Here is a 17,518-nt window from a genome sequence, read left to right as displayed (position 1 = left end):
CTGCATCACAGAGCCCAAGATACACCTAATCACTTTCACAGTATTTTCCAGAAAAGCATTGAGGCACCCACGAACACATTCTTAAAACACCCTACCAAAACTGCAAGGTCTTCTATCAACACCGGACTTTAGGTGACACCAAAACATTCTATTCAGAATGATAACATGCCTGAAACATTTTCACTTCCTACCCAATATCTGTGATTTCTAAGTCGATGCTATTAAAGGGAGTCAACAGTCATCGCAGGTTGCTTTTTTCAGGGCAGAGAAGGAACATTCTCACTCACTGAATCCTCTCTGATCCCTGGGTCAGTAAGAAGGGGGACTACAACTGATGATTTTGATACTTTTTTTTTTTTCAGTCAAGACCACTCCCACATCTCAGCACTGCCTTGTCACAGAGGGAAGCTCAGAATGCTATGGCAGTAAAATAATCCCAGGGGAGAAGCTAAAGAAGAGTTTCTGCACAGTTGTAAGGATCACAGACCATGAAAACATTTCCACTTTCAGATGATTTGATCTTCAAAGGCATACTCTTAGTACCTCAGTCTTTTTAGACTTAATACCTCAGGTTTGGTGGGGCTTTTTTTGATATACCAGATGGTTAAGATTGCAGAGCATTCAGAGATGAGCAAGACACATGTTAAAGATGAAGCACATGACTTAATAGAAGGAGATTTCTGTTATTTAAGAGACTTGGATTCAACAAGTAAAACAGTTCCATTTGTTTTTGCAAATAATGGCCATTTCTGCACAGAAGGTGAAGGAAAGTTTGGGAACAATACTTTCCTGGAGGTGCCCAAAGTCAAAGTACCCTTTTTTCCACATACAAGAACAACTACTTCGCTGTTTGTAGTCATCCTTTCCAGAAAGACAATCTTTAGAGCTTGCCTTTTTGTAAGGAAATGACCTCCTGAAGACTGCAGGAACTAGCAAAAGAGCAATCCTGCTTTCTCCCACCCTTACCTAGAGCCAAGCAGTTGTCATCTCAAGTTTTGCATTATGCCCTAATGATTTCAACAGCAGTGACCACATGGTTCTTTTCCATACCTCCTGTGGATTTCCTAAGGCTTCTCCCAGCATCTTCTCAATGTTCCTCATAATTGCCACTTTCTGATGAGCCTTTAATGGATACTCAATTCTCTTTGGGGTTGGGGCACCCTGAAATATCAAAAAGAGCTCATTGTCATGGTTCTGTATTGGCAGCTTATTCCACCTTCCCCCAGTCACCCAGCTCTTCACACACACACAACTCTGAAGAAGAAAAAGTAGCTTCCAGAAGCAAACGACTTGGTGCCACGAAGTTCTCATATTGACAATGTGTGCCAATACATCTCTACCTGAAAAAATCCTCTGGGATGGAACTATGCAAGCTGTGCTTGTACTCACCTTGTACCAGAAGTTCACAGTGATGGTAATCCCCCCATTCAGGAGAGACTCAATATGGTGCCACCTGCATGGAAATCACATAAAAAAAAAGAAAAGAAACTATTGCTGTAGCTTATACTGAAATACCTTGGTTGATGAGTTCAGACAGCACTAGACAAGCCTTGGTGTATACCTCCTGCATCAAGACCTTCTGGAAAGCTCTCCTTATTTAAATATAGATCCTTTTCTTGGACATATTAGTGAGTACATGTACAATTAATGTGGTGTCAGGGAGAATTACTATTTCTATCCAACAGACAGGAATTAGAAGCAATTGCCCAAGATATGACAGAATATACCACAGTTGCTGGAGAAGTAAAAACAAAATACTCTCGGGAGCCAAACCAACACTAAGTAGAAAACATTTTAAACCTCTGGTTTTTATCACAGTGCAGTCCTGCCATCCTTCTTACCAGTACATAGGTATGTACAGCACATCCCCAGGACCCACCACCGTCTCATAGCCAACCACGTTCCGGAAGTTCGGAAACTTCTCGTAGTCAGGATTGTCAAAGTCCACCTAATAGAAGAAAACATTAAGAAATTCAGAAGAACTTCCTGCAATCACAGTCCTCATTATTGGCTCTCAGTGTCAATCATCCTGGTCTTCCCTACATGGCTTTTACATTCCCATTTGTATCTTCATTGTGAGGTCCTGCAGTACCCTCCAAGTACCATATAGGAGGAATCTTGCAATTTGTCTGTCAGCAAATCTGTATTTGACCAAGTGATCAATGAAACAGAACAGAGAAGGTAGCAACTGCAGCCCCACTATGCTATCAGTAGGGTTGTGAGTCAGGACCAGACACAAACAGAAAACCAGCAGTCCTTCCACCAATGCATTCACCACTTATCGAATCTGAGCAGAGGTTTTGCAAAAGCTTAGGAAGTGTTTTGCAGCTTTAACTCCAGTGCAGCTTCCTCCCACCTAGCACCTTTACAAATACCCATTTTTGGCGTGGAGTAGAGAACAGATCTGCTGCTCTCACCTGGCTTTGTCTGTCGCATGGATGGTGCACAGGATAAGGATAGAGGCATTCAAACTGATCAGGAGGAAATAGGATACACCTCTTGTAACCTTTAATCTGAGCAAAGAAGTTCTGTTGCTCGTCATAATGAGCTGGTGTCACATTCCCTACACAGAGAGAAAAGATAAGACACTCTTACGTACAGGTATGAAAGAGAAGCAAGTTATATTCCTTGCTAAAGACAGAAAATATACTCCCACATATTCAGAAACTAAACAAGGAAAATGACAACAGAAATGTTACAAACTGATCACTCTATTAGTCAGCCTTTATTGAGCAGTTGTTACTCCACTTGATTTCCATTCTAAATCCATACTCAGCAACTTATGCTCTACAGGATTAGGATTTCCAGCTTGTCTCAACGAACAGCAGATGCTGAATGTTGATGAGAAGCTTTTTCATAAAACACTTCATTTAAATGACAAGTTGTAGAACAGACTGTCAAAGATTAGTCTAGAGAAAATGAGTTCAATGGTTGGACTTAAAAAAAAGTCCTAGAAGCTTAAGTTTTGCAAGAAAACAAGTAAACAATCTCTGTCACTGGAGCTCCCAATAGCACCTGCTCAAGTCTGATTACAGCGCTTCACTGTTGCCACTAGATTTTAAATTTAATCAAATCTTGAAATACAGTGGGGTGTTTTGTACCCCCCCCCCAACTGTTTTTCAGCTGTTTGCCAATTCAGATTATTTCTGTCTTGGTCTGCAAGAATTAAGAAAACAGTTAACCCTGTAACTTCACTAAATAGATCATATAATCATATGCTGCTCTAAAGACATTCCTTTTTGTAGCACATGCTGGTTCAAGGCAAGGCCTTGGTTCTTGCACATAACTTGTTAACAGGATTTTAGTAATTATATGGCCTGTAAGACAGTGTTGGTCCACTGATTTTATATTATGTTCTTTCAGCTAGTACAACAAGTGGCAAAGACAAACTGCTGTAGGTTGAGTATGACTTGGTGCAAAAGGGAAAAAACCATCCAAGTTATGTAATTGAGCAATTATAACTGGATATGCTGGCCACATTGATTATAGGCTTTCCTACCTCACAGAATAGTGTGCATTTCCCACCCAGTTATTGAGATTACTTTCTAAAAGAATGTTCTCTTTGTCAACAGCCTAGTGGTACCTCTGTCTTCTAAGGCACCTGCTTCTAAGTCAGGCTCCACATGGATTTGGAATTCTATTCTATCCAGATACCTTTAGAATTTATCCATCTTCAAGTTTCCCACTGACCTCTAGCCTTTTAAAAAAAAATGGTCTTAAAAGAGAATTTCTTCTCACAGTCTACTAGCTCAAATAAGAAAAAAGACTTCACAAAATAATCACATTTCCTACTGGGAAGACATTGGACATACTCAGAAAACCCCAGAAGTCTAACACTGTTCAACTTGCAAACCTTTTTGCATTTTGAATCTGCAGGCTTTGAGCTTTTTAAACCTACAGTGCCTGAAGCATGCAAACAGTAAACAGATCCCAGGATATGATTACCAGTTACTAGAAACACTAGCATCATACAGAGGCTTTCCAGAGCACATTACATTCAGGTATTCACAGTACATCCCTGGCAAAATACAGGCTATTCATTTCCTTGTTCCCTCTTTATAACCCAAGTTAAGGTGTGATAGCAGTCTCCTCCCAGTGCAGTGATTTAAACTACTTCCTATGAAGGAAAACACAGAAACTAGGGGAAAAGCCATTTGAAAGACCTTCTGGAACAGAAATACAGAACTGCTGGTGCAATCTTCTCCCTTTCTCCTCCAATCTGAGAAACCTATTTACCTTCCATGCCTATAAGAAGCAAGTTAGAAGTCAGTTGACCCCAGCCACGTTTCCCTTGCTGCTTGTTAATCCAGTTCCAGTTGAAGCCAAGGAAATCCACCACAATCTTCCTTCCAACTGTGTCATTCAGTGTTTGCTGTAGGTATAGCCTGAATTGTCCAAGAGAAAAAGCAAAAATCAAGTATTAGGTTTTGTCATGAACACAGACATACTCTGTCTCTTCAGAAAGATTTCAAAACAGAGAATTACTACCTAGAGATTCTGTTCTATCACTACACAGCTTCAACACCTATGGAAGGAAATAGTTTCAAAAAGTCGCCAAACTTTGCTGTAAGGTTTCTCAGTACAGAAGAGAACAGATCTCAGTCCAACTTGAACAATTAAAAGGGAAAAACATAATTTTAAGGAAACTCTAAACAGACGGGCCATTATCAAATATGTTCATGTCTAATCCCTAGATGAATGCCACCCCTCTAACTCACCTGCAATATCAGCCACCTCCCCTAGCAGAACTACATGAGGGGAAAAGAAGGCTCAGGAAAGCCTGCACATTTCAGTATCATGTTCACATTTAGACATAGAGCTCTGATCAGAGGAATCAAGCACCTGTACCAACAATCACAGTATTACAGACTGCTGTCTGCAATGCTGGAAAAAAACACATTTTTAAGAGCAAGGACTGCCTTCTCTCTTGGAAAAAGGACACCCAAAGCCAAGAAAGAAGAGAAAAGCACAGATGACAAGAAGGCATGGGTACAGTGTTGCTTCTAACGATGACACTATTTAGCATGGGTAAGTTTTTTTAGAGGGCTGTGACTGAAAGCACTAAGGGTTTCAGTACAGCTGCTGATAGTTATATTCCATGTCCACTTGAAGCCCCTCTCAGTAACTTACAGCTCTGTTAGTGGCACAGGCCATCACCATCAGTACACAGCACGTGCACAACCCAGCCTCCTATTTCCCAAAGAGGGTGAGCTCCAGCTACCCTGGGATTCTGTGGGAAAACTTGAATGCCATACATAGCCTGTACCTTGTCATCAGACAACAAGCTTCTCTACCAATACCACAGTCTGCCAAAAAAATGCAAAGCTTAACTCTTTCTCTATACAAACCCTGCCTCACACAGAGGAGGAAATAAATAAATAAATTCCCACAGCCAGTGTGAATAGTTTGTTTGGTATGACTTTTCTAATAAGGTACCAAGGCTGCATCAACTAGAAACCCTGCAGGAAAAGCAGGATTATTAAAATGAAGCAAACAAAGTCCAAGAAGTTCAAGACACTTTAATCATCAAGACCCACTGAAGATTAACTTAGCTCCTACTTAGGTCTGAAGAAACAGAGAAACCTCCACACTCCACATACCACTTACCTCTCAGCACCCCCTTTTTGTTGTATTTCTTTGAGTCTGTCCACAAACTCAGCAAACTTCATTTCTTCCCTACTTGACTTGGGTTTGAAGTTCTTAAAATTGGCCATTTTCTTCTCATCGTAGTACAAAAACTTGTGTGTGCTGGCACTATACACCGAGAAGTCCCCATTGCCAATGTTTTCCTGGAGGTAGTCCAGGTCCCATTTCAGAGCAGGATAAACCAGATTCGTATCTGTCAGCACCACTGGCTCCTGAAGAGAAACAGGAAGTTTATTGATTCAAAGACCTCTTGAACTTAAGAAGGAACACAATCATTACTGCACCCACAAAAAACTCCCTTTCAAAACGGGGAATTGGAAAAGGCATTTGAAGTAATCATACACCTTGTTCTGGGGAGAAAACTAAGAGAGACATGATAGGAAGTTTTAAGAAAGTGGTGGCCTGGGGTTGCAGTAAGCTCCTGGTAGCAATGGGACAGATTGCACTATCTACTCAGCCAATCTCTCTCAGCGAGGTTAGACAAACACCAGCTGGCAACACTTCTGGGCCGGCTTGGTCCTGCCACGTAGCCAGGAGACACAGTAGATTCTTGCTGGTCACTTCCAACCTCAGCTGTGAAGGGGAAAATGCCAGCAAAAAGATCCCTCTAAATCCAGAGACAGAACTCATCTCTTTTCTCAGAGGATTGCTAATAACCAGCCATCAAAAAACGGACCATGTCCTCTACAGTAAAAAAAGAACCGTTTCAAAAAGACATCACCCATCTCCTCATCTACCAGTAGTAAGCAACAGGCAGCGCTGTGTTCCCAAGGTGTACACACACAACTTCCCTTCTTGCAGATTTTCTTTTAAAAACCCAACTACCAAACCTACCAAAACGAGACTGACCTGGTACAGAACCAATACAAGAGCCACCACTGCAAGGGAACCTTCACATCTGTGGTCGCTCGCACTTAGAAACCAATTAATATGTGCCCAGGGTTTTACACAACGTTCGCACAACTTCCATCCCGACAGCAAAGGTCTTAAAATAAACGTTTCCTGAGAATTTCACAACTCAACGCTGTAGCACCGAACAAAAACGTCCACTACAGCAGAGAGGAGCGGGACAGCGGCTAAAACGGAGGCCGCGCAGTACCCCGGACGGACAGGGCCGGGATGAGGAGGGGCCTGCGCCCGGGACCCCCTCACCTCGTTCTCGATGAGCTCCTCGGCGCGGGGGTCGCTGTGGCTGAGCCGCGGGATGGGCCTCGTCTCGAAGGAGTAGCGGCGGAACTGGGAGTCGCTCCAGCCCGGCCCTGCCGCCACCGCAGGGCCCTCCCGGCAGCCCGCGGCCGCCGCCGAAGAGGAGCAGGAGGAAGAGGAGGAGGATGAAGAAGAAGAGGAGGCGGAGGAGGACGAGGCCGCCGCCATCGCCGCCTCCACCGGAGAGCCCGTACCAAGGAAGCCGGAAGCGGAAGCTGCGCACCCATGGCAACGCCGGAAGCGGAGGGCGAAGGCGGAGGGCAGAGGACCATCGAGAGGGAGGGACACCGGCGGCCGCGGCAGCGCCCCCGCGCGGGCGGAGGCTGCAGGGGCTCCGCTGCCCTTCGGCGGCTGTCTCCAAGGATGTCGGAGCCCCCGGGAGCTGGGAGCACAGGCAGGGGAAAACCCGCTGCAGAGGACACAAAGAAAGGATCGGATCGTCTCTGTAGCCCCCTCCCCTCAAAGGCAGCGGAGCGGGCACAAGCGCTGCCCCTCGGACATTTCCATTGCCCTGATGGAAACAGCGCCGCCTCATCTGCCCTCGGGAAATGAATGCACTGCGGAGCTCTGCGCCTGAGAACGAGCAGGTTAATTAACACTTGCTACAGAGAAAAAAAAAAAAAAAAAGAAAAGTAGCAGTGCCTGGTGCAACCAGCACCCAGCCTATGCTGGGGTCAGCATCATTTTAGCAGGATTTCGTGAACTGTGTGACTGAGGCTGGAGCTGTTGAATTATTTCCTTATTGTATGTTTATTATGTGAGACAAAGTCTACATTTGGCTTTTGATCTGAAAACAGTGAAAATGATGATCGCTATTTCTCAAGAATGCGCACCACATTAGGCATCAGTAGCTGGGATTTGTTCTGCCTGCACAGAACTTTGCCCTCATGAGAATAATGCAATTTCCCTTTGTCCTTCCAAAATTTATTACTATACTTAGTTTCTAGGAAAATGAATGCCTTCTCACCTTTTAAATCTACAGCATTTCTGCTGTACAGGTGAACAACATTTTTTACAGTGTATTTGCAAATATATTTGGGTGCTTAGGAAACTTGAAACACAGCTGTGGAAAACTCAAACATAATTCAGAAAGTAAATATGCAGCGGTGAGGAGCTGATGTAAGAAGTAGCTGATCACAAGCCCAGCTTGCAGTGAGGCCAGGTCAATGGGAACCAGGTCCCCACTTGCAGTGCTGTCCCCATTCTGCTGTCCCCACGGCGCTGTGTGGGCTGCAGAGCTGGGACAGGGACCAAGTGCTGCTCCATGGAAAACAGCAGCAGTATCTGCACTGGAAGGCTGGGCTCTGAGTTAGTAACTTTATTCGATAACTGAGTAACTTCACTGCATATTCATTTGTAAGGGAGTTGGCTGAATTAAGAGACCATCCCTAAAATGACATCAATAGGCCTTTCTTTGGGATAAGTGAAAGGACACTGTTCTTTATCTGCAACAAAGCTCCCATCTCAGGCATGCTGTATCTCAGATATATATTTGTGGTTCACCATTGTCTTCATTCAATTATTAGGTTTAAAATTAATGTTGTTATTAGAAGGAATGGCTTTAATGACAAATTGTCTGTGATAGTTTTTGCGCTGCAAAGGTTTATAATGTAAATCGTTATAGAGACATTACCCATTATGGCTGATGTGAATAACTGAAGGAAAATGAGTTCAACTACCACAGAGTTTACATAATGAAGTAAACTGCAAAATCCTTTAATGCTCATATTGATTTTATTTACAATAATACATTGCTTACATTTGAAAAATCATATTGCTAAATTAACATGCCATTTCTGCTGTCCACCTTCCCCTGGCGCCATGGAGATAAGACGATTACATTTGGGTATTGACTTTAATAATATTGATACTGATACAAAGAAGGCGATTTGCATAACGCTGCCGGGCACGGCATCGATCCGATTTAGCATCGATCCGGCTGCTCCGCAGGAGGCTCCCCGCGTCTGGAAGGCAGTTCCTGCCATAAATTCCCATTGCCCCGCTTCAGACGATGTCATACAGAGCAAAATATCGCACCGATGCCTTTTCCGTCCATTAACCCCGTGTCACTATTACAACACCAGCAGCGATCAATTCCTGCCCCGCGGGGCCGGCAGAGGCTCCGCCCCCTCACAGGCACCGCCCCTCAAGGGCCACGCCCCGTGTCCCACCCCTACAGGCCCCGCCCACTCCGCTCCTGAGCGCTGGTCCCGCCCCTCCTGTGCTCCGGCGGCCGCGCCTGCGCGCTGGGGGCGATGGCGGCGGGCGCTCTCCGCGGTGTCCTCTGGCCCCGGGCGGCCGCCGGGCTCAGGGCGGCCCGGGCCGCCTTGGCGGCGCCTTCGGGGGCGCGGGCGGGTGAGCGGGGAGGCGGACGCTGGAGCGAGGGGCTGGCGGCGGGGCCGGGGTGTATGGGGCGGCGGGCCGGTGGCTGCGGGGTCCGGGCGGGAGGACGGCGCGACCTCCCCGGCCTGGCTGTGGCCGCCGGCGGGGCCCGCGCCCACTGTACCGCGTTGCTCTCCCGCAGCCTCGGAGATGTCCGCGGACATGTTGCCCGGGCCGTACCCGCGGACTCCGGAGGAGCGGGCCGCCGCTGCGAAGAAGTACAACATGCGGGTGGAGGACTATCAGCCCTACCCCGACGACGGCATGGGGTGAGCTGGGTGCTCTTGTTCCGCAGCCGGGAGCGGGCTGGGCCCAGCAGCTCCTGGCTTTGTGGGGAGGTGCTGCAGACTCGTAGTCCTTGGTGAATCCCTGGCTTTGCTGTACTGTGAGCTTAGAGCTTTGAAGACACTTCAGTGTTTTGAAACAGGAACAAATGGAATGGGTTAGAGGCCTGTGTGAATAAAACACGAGAGACTTCATGAGAGAAACTTGAGAGACTTCAAGGCTAAATGGGATGCCACGTCTGTAATAAAGGTTTCAGGAGATGTTTAAATGTTGGGAATACTTCGACATGTGCCAGGATAACTAGGGTTCCATATTTTAGTTAAGCTTGTGTTTTCTTTCATCAAGTGGACCCCAGTAAGGCCAGTTTGGGGAATGCCATTTGTTATGGTGACTGGTATCAAGGTAATTATTGTTGTGCTAGTTGTTTTAATGCATTTCAAAAATGTATATGCATAAAAGCTATAACAAAACAAAGTAGTATTTAATTCTATTTCCTTAGGCCTGTCTTATACTGTCTCCTACAAATTATATCTAAATGAGTACAGATTTCCTTATATTTGGTCTTTTGTTTGTTACTCCTAGGTATGGTGACTATCCCATGCTCCCTGATAAGTCTCATTATGAGAGAGACCCCTGGTACCAGTGGGACCAGCCAGATATGAGGCATAACTGGGGAGAGCCGGTAGGAACACCAGTCCCACTTCTCAAGTTGCTCACCAATGCTCCTGTTACTAAATTCTAACATGAACCTCTTGTTAGTGCTTTCTGCTGAATCCTTTGTGTGTTGCCGGTGCAAGCAGGGACAGTTCAAGGCAAAGTTAGGCTATGGCCATCTGGGTTAATACTGTGAAAGTACTGAGGACAGTTAACTTATATATGAGAAGGGAGACTTTACAAACTTAGCTTTCCCTGAAGGAATAATTTTATTTGCCCGATCAGACTCAGTATGAGAGCCTGGTTCAGAATTGTTTAGCAAAGAAGCCACTGTTTGAATAAAGTCCCTTTAGTGCAATGGAAGAAGCTACTGTTGCTTTGTTACTCTAGGGGTTTTTTGAGGTAGACTACAAGGAAGGATGTTCTCCCTAAAGGAAGTTTGCAACAGGTCCTTAAGACAAATGTGAATAGGTTATTTATGTTAAATTTGTAAATCTAAGCTCCTCAAATTCCTTTCAGTGCTTAGTGCATGGTCTTTTTGTGAATGCATTCTGCAATCTGACTGCAATTACTGACCTTGGTAATTGGCTTGTGATCTCTTTACTAAAACCAAGATTTCAGCTAAGTATGTGTGCATAATATATTGTATTAAAACCATGTCAGAGCATTTCAACGTGTACCACAGCAAGTGCAGGTTGTAGTGACTATAAAAGCACATGAAAAGAACCCCCATGTTGATTCTGTGTTGTTGTAGTGCAGGAAGGCTTGTGTACAAGCCCTTGTGAAGAGGACTATACTGATGTATTCCAGGTGTTAGCAGATACCTCTGTTTAGGCAGCTTTGATTTGTGCTCATTCTGGCTCTGGGTTTGATAGGAAATGGCTCTGGGGGAGCTAGAGCTGGTAATTTGGGAGCAGTACTTGAGCTGCAAATTAATGATTTCTATGCATTTGTTAATGTGAAAGGAGACTATAGGCAGAACGTGCTTGAGACGTTCCTGTTTGTACTTCAGGGCATTAGCTTGCTACCAGCCTTGCTCTTGTCCTGGAGTAACAGCAGCAGGTCCTCTCCCAGTTTTGAGGGAGGGACCAGCCTCCAAGTGTCAGGTAGTTGCTTCATTAGAAATAGCACTACTTCTATTTGGGTATGTGACTGAGCTTCCACTAATGAGGGTTCCAGTTTATACCATGCCTTTCCAATGGTCCTAGGGAACAAAGCTGAAGTGGAATGATTATGCACAGAAGTAAAAACTACTGCTGTCCTATATTTAAGCATGTTGTGTGGTATAAGCATAGGATGAAATGTAGAGTCTTTTGAGTTTTACTGTAAGCAGCAGTCTGTTGTGACTGTACCTCCTCCATGTACCTCCTCTGTGGCTTTATCTCTGCATTTGAGGTGGAGATGAAGCAGCTTCTGGCAGTTTTGTGAATGCTGTAATGTGCTACTTCCCTTGAGAAAAGTGGCTTGACCATTGTTGGTAAATGTGCAATTGTTTTCCTTTGTTCTTTAGATGCACTGGCAGTTTGACATGTACACTCGGAACCGGGCTGATACATCCCCCACTGTTGTTCCCTGGCACACCATGAGCAAACATTTCTTCATCTTTCTGGGCACAATGCTGGTCATGTTTGGTCTTGGAACCATCTACCCATCCTACATGCCTGTGGTGAGTGAAACCTAAGGGTAAAGGGAGGAAAAGTAGCTGCATTTCTTGTCGTTGCCAATGCCCATAAGAGTGGTTTTGCTGAAGATGAGTGATGGGTGCGAATGCAAAACTGCTGCTGGCAGTGGATGGGCCAAGGGATGTCCTGTGGCCTCATGTAGCCTGAGTTGTTCTCTTGACTGTCACAGGGATCTAATATGAACTATGCTTCTTACAGTATCCCATCTTTGGTCTAGGTCTTCTCCTTCCCTGTGTGTGCATCTACTCAAGTGAGATGCTTTAATTCTCTTGCCTTGTGTTGTTAATTATATTTCATGAGCTGTATCATTTGGGAAATGTGCTCTTGAAAAATGTGTCTGATTACACAAGCAGCTTTTGCAATATATTATCCACCTGCTGTGAGATAAACTGTTGATTAAGATTAAAAGCAAGACGACCTGGATGTTTCTGTTCAAAAAGCAATTTGTGCAAGGAGCCCCTTATTTCTGAATTTACTTTCCTCATACTCTGATATTCTAGCTGAAGCACTTAAGAAATAGAAATTTAAGTCATGAATTACAAGCTTTAATTTGGGTGGGGGTGGGATGGGATGAGACATTTTCCTCCTACCCCTTAATTTACTTGGTCAGTGTGGTGAATTTGCCGCTCTTTGTCTCTCCTTGTAGGGGCCGAAACAATATCCCTTCGATGACCTGTATCTGGAGAAAGGAGGAGACCCCAATAAAAAACCACCACCAGTGATACACTATGAAATTTGAAAGTTGTTCAAGTGCTACATTTCCATCACTTTTGCTGGGGAAGCAATCTTCTCTAGTGTTCACTGGCATATGTTAACACTTGTTCTTCAATGTTCAGCTGCTAACCGCAGTGAAATATATCAATGACACCTACTGTGCTAGTTGTCTTCTGTTGGTTTGAGAAGGCTGAATTATAGCTAATGAAATGGAGTGACCTTTGCTATTTTTCTAAATGGGATAGTATCTGTGGGGCAAAGTTATGAGTGCAGACCTAGGACTGCTGGTCGTTCAAGTACCTTGTACGCAAACATTCCTCACTGTACCTGTTTATGTAGGAAATACTGCCTGTAACCAAGGCATTTGGCATTTGCTGCTGGGAGTTGGAGTGTCACTGTATACTGCAAAATGACAGGCAGAAACAGATTAGCAAGTGCCAGTCTTTGGGAATCTTGTACTGTGTCTGCCCTTACTGGGAGTTGACTTTGATCTCTTCCAGGTCTAGATGCCCAAGTGAAGTTTGCACAACCAGTAGGAAGCACTGGTGAGGCACAGAGCCTTGCAGTGTGTAGGTTGAAGCTGACAGCAGAGCTGTGTGGACAGCAGCAGTATGAAAAGGCTAATGAGCAAGTTCAGCCAGATCTGCTTTGATCCCATAATTGTTTCTTTATGGCCTGAGTTCATCTGGCTGGCCTGGAGTTACAGCTGGCCCATGAAATCTGCCTGTTTTGCTGCAGACCACTGGTCTTGGACCTCCTATAGCTTCAGCAACAGTTTGCTTGGGAAATTATACATACTTGCTTATTAAGCTCATAAATTTGTCCAGCTCTACTCTAACATAGGGGTTTTTTTCCTCTTGTTGCTGGAGAAGACAGTACCTTTAGTGCTGATTTACAGTGAATCTTCTCTCAATTCTGCTGGACTATGCCTTGACCCTGTTGTTCAGTGGCAGGAGTGAGTGGTCACAGAAGGCTGAAGGCACGGGCCCCTCTAGGTGCTTTCTGTAAGCTGGATGCTGTGCTCTGCTCTCAGCACCCTGTCACAGCTCAGTTTAGTGCTTTAAGAGAAGCAGGTATCTAAAGACAGTGATTCATGTTTTTTCCATCCGTACAGATTTCAAACTGCAAATTCTAAAGAGACTGTTTGGTTTTTTGTGTAGGGGTTTTTATAAGGATATATATTAAAGGGAATTATGGGATTGAATGCTAGGACATAGTTTATTTACACCTGAATATTTGTAACTCCCTTGGAGGTGCTGAACAATCAACATTCCTCATAGCTATGGTAAGCTGTCACCTTCTCTTCTTGTTAAAGAAATATTTGCTTTTAAATTACAGTCAATAATGGTTTATCCCAAAAGCATTTTTAAGTGGTGTTTTTGAGCTATGGGGACCTTAAAACTGAATTCTGTTTTGCAGGGTAAAACACTCCTTAGGGATACTTCAGTCGAGAGTTAGCATTCCACAGCACTTATGTGACAGCACTATATACAATGTTATGAGAGTTGTAAGAGTTTTCAAGTAAAATGAAGGTGATCAGTGCAGTCACAGGAGCCCTGCCTTGGTGTGTGTGATAGAGTAGCACTGGCAGTGAGGCAGGGCTAGGCCCTTCCTGCTCATTGTGCAGCGTTCAGTGCTGTTTGCTGCTGCCTGCTTTGGGGACTTCCAGCCCGTTTGTTCTGAACGGTAGCTGAATTACGGTTTTCATCATGGGGAAAGCATAGTGGGTTGGGCACATATGGCTCAGAAGTCCTAAAAAACGGGGTTTGTAATGTAGGCAAATTTTTTCTTAAAGCAGGAGAGATGGAAGAAGGCCTGGGTCCTTCTGCATATTTTTTCCCTGGAAATTAAAATACTTTTAGAAAAACACATTCCTCTCCCTTTTGCACGCCCTCAGGATGCGTTAAATTTGTAGCTAAGGCAGAGTTTTGAGGGGGGGTCATGGCAGCCGCAGCAGAGCCCGGCTCCAGCAGCGGTGTCCTCGCCTCCGGCGTGAGCCACCCGCCGATTCAGGTATCTCCCGGCGGGCGAGGCCGGCCGGGAGCAGGGCCGAGCTGCGGGCAGCGGGGCGGGCCGGGCGGGGCCGGGTTCCGGGGCCGGCCCGCGCAGGCGCAGCGCGGCGGGCGGGCGGCGCTCCGGGCTCCCCGCGGCCACCGTCGGAGCGCCGGGCTGCGGGAGGAGCGGCGCGGGAGGCACGGCAGCCAGCCGGTAAGGGCCGCCGCCCCCCGACCCGGCCCGGCCCGGCCCCTCGGACACCGAGCCAGGCCAGGGGCCCGGGGCTGGCCCCGCCCCTGTCCCCCAGCCCGGGCTGCCGTGCTGCCCTCCCCGGCTCGCTGTCCAGGCTCCTCTCCCAGGTCCCGTGGCCCCGTCCTTGCCCCGGGAGCTTCGGGTCCGCTCTCCCGTCTCTCCTCGGCTGGCGGCGGGCGGGGAGCGGCCGGGGGATCTCCGCGGTGTGACCTGGGCCGCGGAGAGGCCTCTGGCGTAGCCCAGAGCCCGTGCCTGACACCCGGTGTCCGAGGTCAATGCTTTCCTCCCAGAGCCTTGCTCTTTCTCACCACCCCACGGGATAATGCTGTTTTGCAGACAAGCACACTCGAGCCGTGTGTGCACTGCTATTTGAGCAGCGCTGTGCAATGGGCAACAGCTCCTGAAACTGCGCAGAGCTCAAAAAGTTTCTTTATAAACCATTGGAGCTGTCATGGAGGAATGTGCTGAGCCCTGCCCTGCAACAACCCCACCTTGCACACACCAGTGATTAGCCGAGATTAGCTGAGTGTCTCTCTGCCTTCTGTAATCGGGGTTTATAATAAGCACGTACGAGAACATCCTGGCTATGGGGTGTTGGGGAGCTGCGGAAGGAGGGTGTCAGGAAAGTGCAAATGGAAGGGGCAGTACAGAGATCAACACTAGGATGTGCAAACTGTGGAAACTGTAGGGGCAGTTTGTGTCTTAACTATTGTGTCATGGCTGGGGGATGTTTTTCAGGTCTTAGGGTCACCTGGGTGACCTTGGACAAATCTTTTTTGTTCTGCCCAAGTTTCACTTTTAGCTAAGTGTGGGGAGGTCAGCCTGTCAGGTCCTTTGTGTGCAGTGCTAGAAGTCCAGTATCAGTAGGAACTGTTCAGAGAGGAATGTTTGTGTCCAGTGGCAGGAGGAGGACTGGGAAAGTCAGTGGGAGGGGATTTCTGATTGACAGTATTTGAGTGGTGCAAGAGAGAGAAGGCCTCACTAGAGTGCTGTCAGGGATAATTATTATGACAGCTTTGAGGGTCAATTAGCTCACGCAATAACCGTGGTCTTATTATAGTACACTGTAAACCTGTAGGTACTAAGGTTAGCAAAGGTGAGGAATTTTTTCCTCTGACAGCATTATTTGCATGGTCTAACGTAACTTGTGAATTTTCACTGTTTAGCTGCATGCTCTCCTTAGGGGTGAGGTGTGCTCTGACCTGTCAGGTTTTTCTTTGCAGGCATCATCACCCTTTAAGGTCTGTGCAGGAAGCCGTGTCTGGGGAAAGCTGTGGGGAATTGATGCTTCTGTCCACTCCCTTTGGGGCTGAGATTCATTAATATATTAGATCTGTAGTCAGATGGATGTCTGTAGAAGAAAGGTGAGGAATTGTCAAGATTAATTAATTAGAAGTCCTGAGAAAAGCATGAGCTTTCTTGGAAGTCTTGGATGCTATTTTGAGAGATGACAGCAGGTGGCAACCTCTCCCTGAAAATTCTATTGTGGAAGAGTTCAATACTTAAAATTTTTTCTAAGGCAACCAGAAGGGTTTGCTAAAGAAGGGCTTTTTTCTTTAAGGATTTGAGTCCTCTCCTGGATACAGATATGCATAGTGTATCGAAGGATCACTTCTCTAAAAGTAAGACTGAAATTTGGCTTCTTTTTTTTGCCCTTTCAAACTCAGAGCTCACTGACTTAAGGAGGAGGTGCTGCTGTATCTCTGCAGATCCTCGGCTGCTGTGGAGCTGAACTGCTTGGATATTCTTAAGAGATAGTGTGATACTGTGATCTTTTAGCTTCTTATGCATCCTCTGTTGGCCTTCTCAAGTCTGTTGGAACCACTGCTGGTTTGCCTTTAGGGCCAGGGACACAGTGAACCTGTTCAATACTTCTGTGGCTGTTCTGTTGACATTGAGCCACTCTAAATGGAGCGTTGTTTGCTTTCCTCCATTTGGGTGGGTTACCATGACCAAGACACTTTACCTTCACGTTCTGCCCTGACTTAAGTTTGTGAAAAGAGAACAGCAATGATGCAGTAGTTGACTTTCTTGTGTAAAATGCTCTATTGACAAGAAAAGACAAACAATTGATCAATACTTTTCCACAAAGTTTTGCAGCTTATCTTTATTTGCGCATTAAATGTAAATTATTTCAGCCATGCAGTCAGTCTAGCACAGAGGTAAGGAAGGGGAGCTTGTGCCATTTATCCAGCTAAGTTTGTGATAGTTGCATTCTTCACTGATTCCTTTCCAGTTAATTTCCTGTAAGGGAGAGGTCTCTTGGCCATTGTCTATTAATATTCCCAGGGAAGTTGCCCTTGTGAAAGACAAGAGGCAATGAGGCCTGAGTGTACAGCCTGCTCCTACAGCTGTAGATTGTAACTGGAGGGGGGAGAGGCAAGAGAAGGACTTGTAAGGAACATACTAGCTGTCCTGCCCCCCATGGTGGTGGAGTCCGCTAGAGCATTGTGCAATAAATAGACTTTTGCTAGAAGATTCACCTAACTTCTGGGGCTATTTTCACTCCCCTCTGCCAATGAAGGGAGAAGACCTGGACAGGGTTTCTGCAGTAGTATGGGAGGCATGAGTAGTGCTAGAACATCTTGAGAGATGCACCCAAGAGAGAGTGTGGTGGACCCCTAATGAGTACCCCACAAAGTGTGTACTGGGAGATTGGAAAGTGAGATTTAGAGATTTGTTATGGTAATGAGGAGACAGCC

The 17,518-nt window shown here is 46.0% G+C and overlaps 3 protein-coding genes across 5 annotated transcripts in view; 2 read left to right on the top strand and 1 right to left on the bottom strand.

Moving 5' to 3' along the window:
• The window catches only part of HIF1AN (hypoxia inducible factor 1 subunit alpha inhibitor), a 9,516-nt gene extending 2,446 nt beyond the window's left edge, over positions 1-7,070 (bottom strand). Inside the window, exons 1-7 of the mRNA XM_033066644.1 lie at positions 6,799-7,070; positions 5,608-5,858; positions 4,237-4,385; positions 2,418-2,563; positions 1,842-1,948; positions 1,390-1,453; positions 1,051-1,161 (exon numbers count right to left, since the gene is read on the bottom strand). Coding sequence (XP_032922535.1) covers positions 1,051-1,161; positions 1,390-1,453; positions 1,842-1,948; positions 2,418-2,563; positions 4,237-4,385; positions 5,608-5,858; positions 6,799-7,020 — 1,050 coding nt within the window. The 5' untranslated portion in view covers positions 7,021-7,070. The remainder of the gene's footprint in view (positions 1-1,050; positions 1,162-1,389; positions 1,454-1,841; positions 1,949-2,417; positions 2,564-4,236; positions 4,386-5,607; positions 5,859-6,798) is intronic.
• Positions 7,071-9,095: 2,025 nt separating this feature from the next.
• NDUFB8 (NADH:ubiquinone oxidoreductase subunit B8) lies at positions 9,096-12,727 on the top strand. The gene is made up of 5 exons (XM_033066711.1): positions 9,096-9,207; positions 9,377-9,503; positions 10,102-10,201; positions 11,684-11,839; positions 12,502-12,727. Exons 1-5 carry the CDS (start codon positions 9,108-9,110, stop codon positions 12,592-12,594), a joined length of 576 nt encoding a protein of 191 aa, XP_032922602.1. The 5' UTR covers positions 9,096-9,107; the 3' UTR covers positions 12,595-12,727.
• Positions 12,728-14,703: 1,976 nt separating this feature from the next.
• SEC31B (SEC31 homolog B, COPII coat complex component) overlaps positions 14,704-17,518 on the top strand; it is a 34,919-nt gene continuing 32,104 nt past the window's right edge. For 2 of the 3 annotated variants that reach the window (XM_033065864.2, XM_033065862.2), the window contains exon 1: positions 14,980-16,180. In XM_033065864.2, coding sequence (XP_032921755.1) covers positions 16,164-16,180 — 17 coding nt within the window. In that variant the 5' untranslated portion in view covers positions 14,980-16,163. Of the gene's footprint in view, positions 14,778-14,979; positions 16,181-17,518 lie in introns of those variants that run through there. The other variant, XM_033065863.1, reaches the window with a different exon arrangement.

Source organism: Catharus ustulatus, chromosome 8 (assembly GCF_009819885.2).
Source record: "Catharus ustulatus isolate bCatUst1 chromosome 8, bCatUst1.pri.v2, whole genome shotgun sequence".
In the NCBI taxonomy this organism is placed as follows: Eukaryota; Metazoa; Chordata; class Aves; order Passeriformes; family Turdidae; genus Catharus; species Catharus ustulatus.
Note: the sequence above shows the minus strand (reverse complement) of the source record. Positions and strands in the feature narration are given on the sequence as shown.

Excerpts from the sequence above, each read along its gene's own strand:
- NDUFB8 (XM_033066711.1), top strand. The coding sequence starts at position 9,108 with ATGGCGGCGGGCGCTCTCCGCGGTGTCCTCTGGCCCCGGGCGGCCGCC. Across the intron at positions 9,504-10,101 it reads TACCCCGACGACGGCATGGG|GTATGGTGACTATCCCATGC; the intron begins GTGAGCTGGGTG and ends TGTTACTCCTAG. Across the intron at positions 10,202-11,683 it reads GGCATAACTGGGGAGAGCCG|ATGCACTGGCAGTTTGACAT; the intron begins GTAGGAACACCA and ends TTTGTTCTTTAG.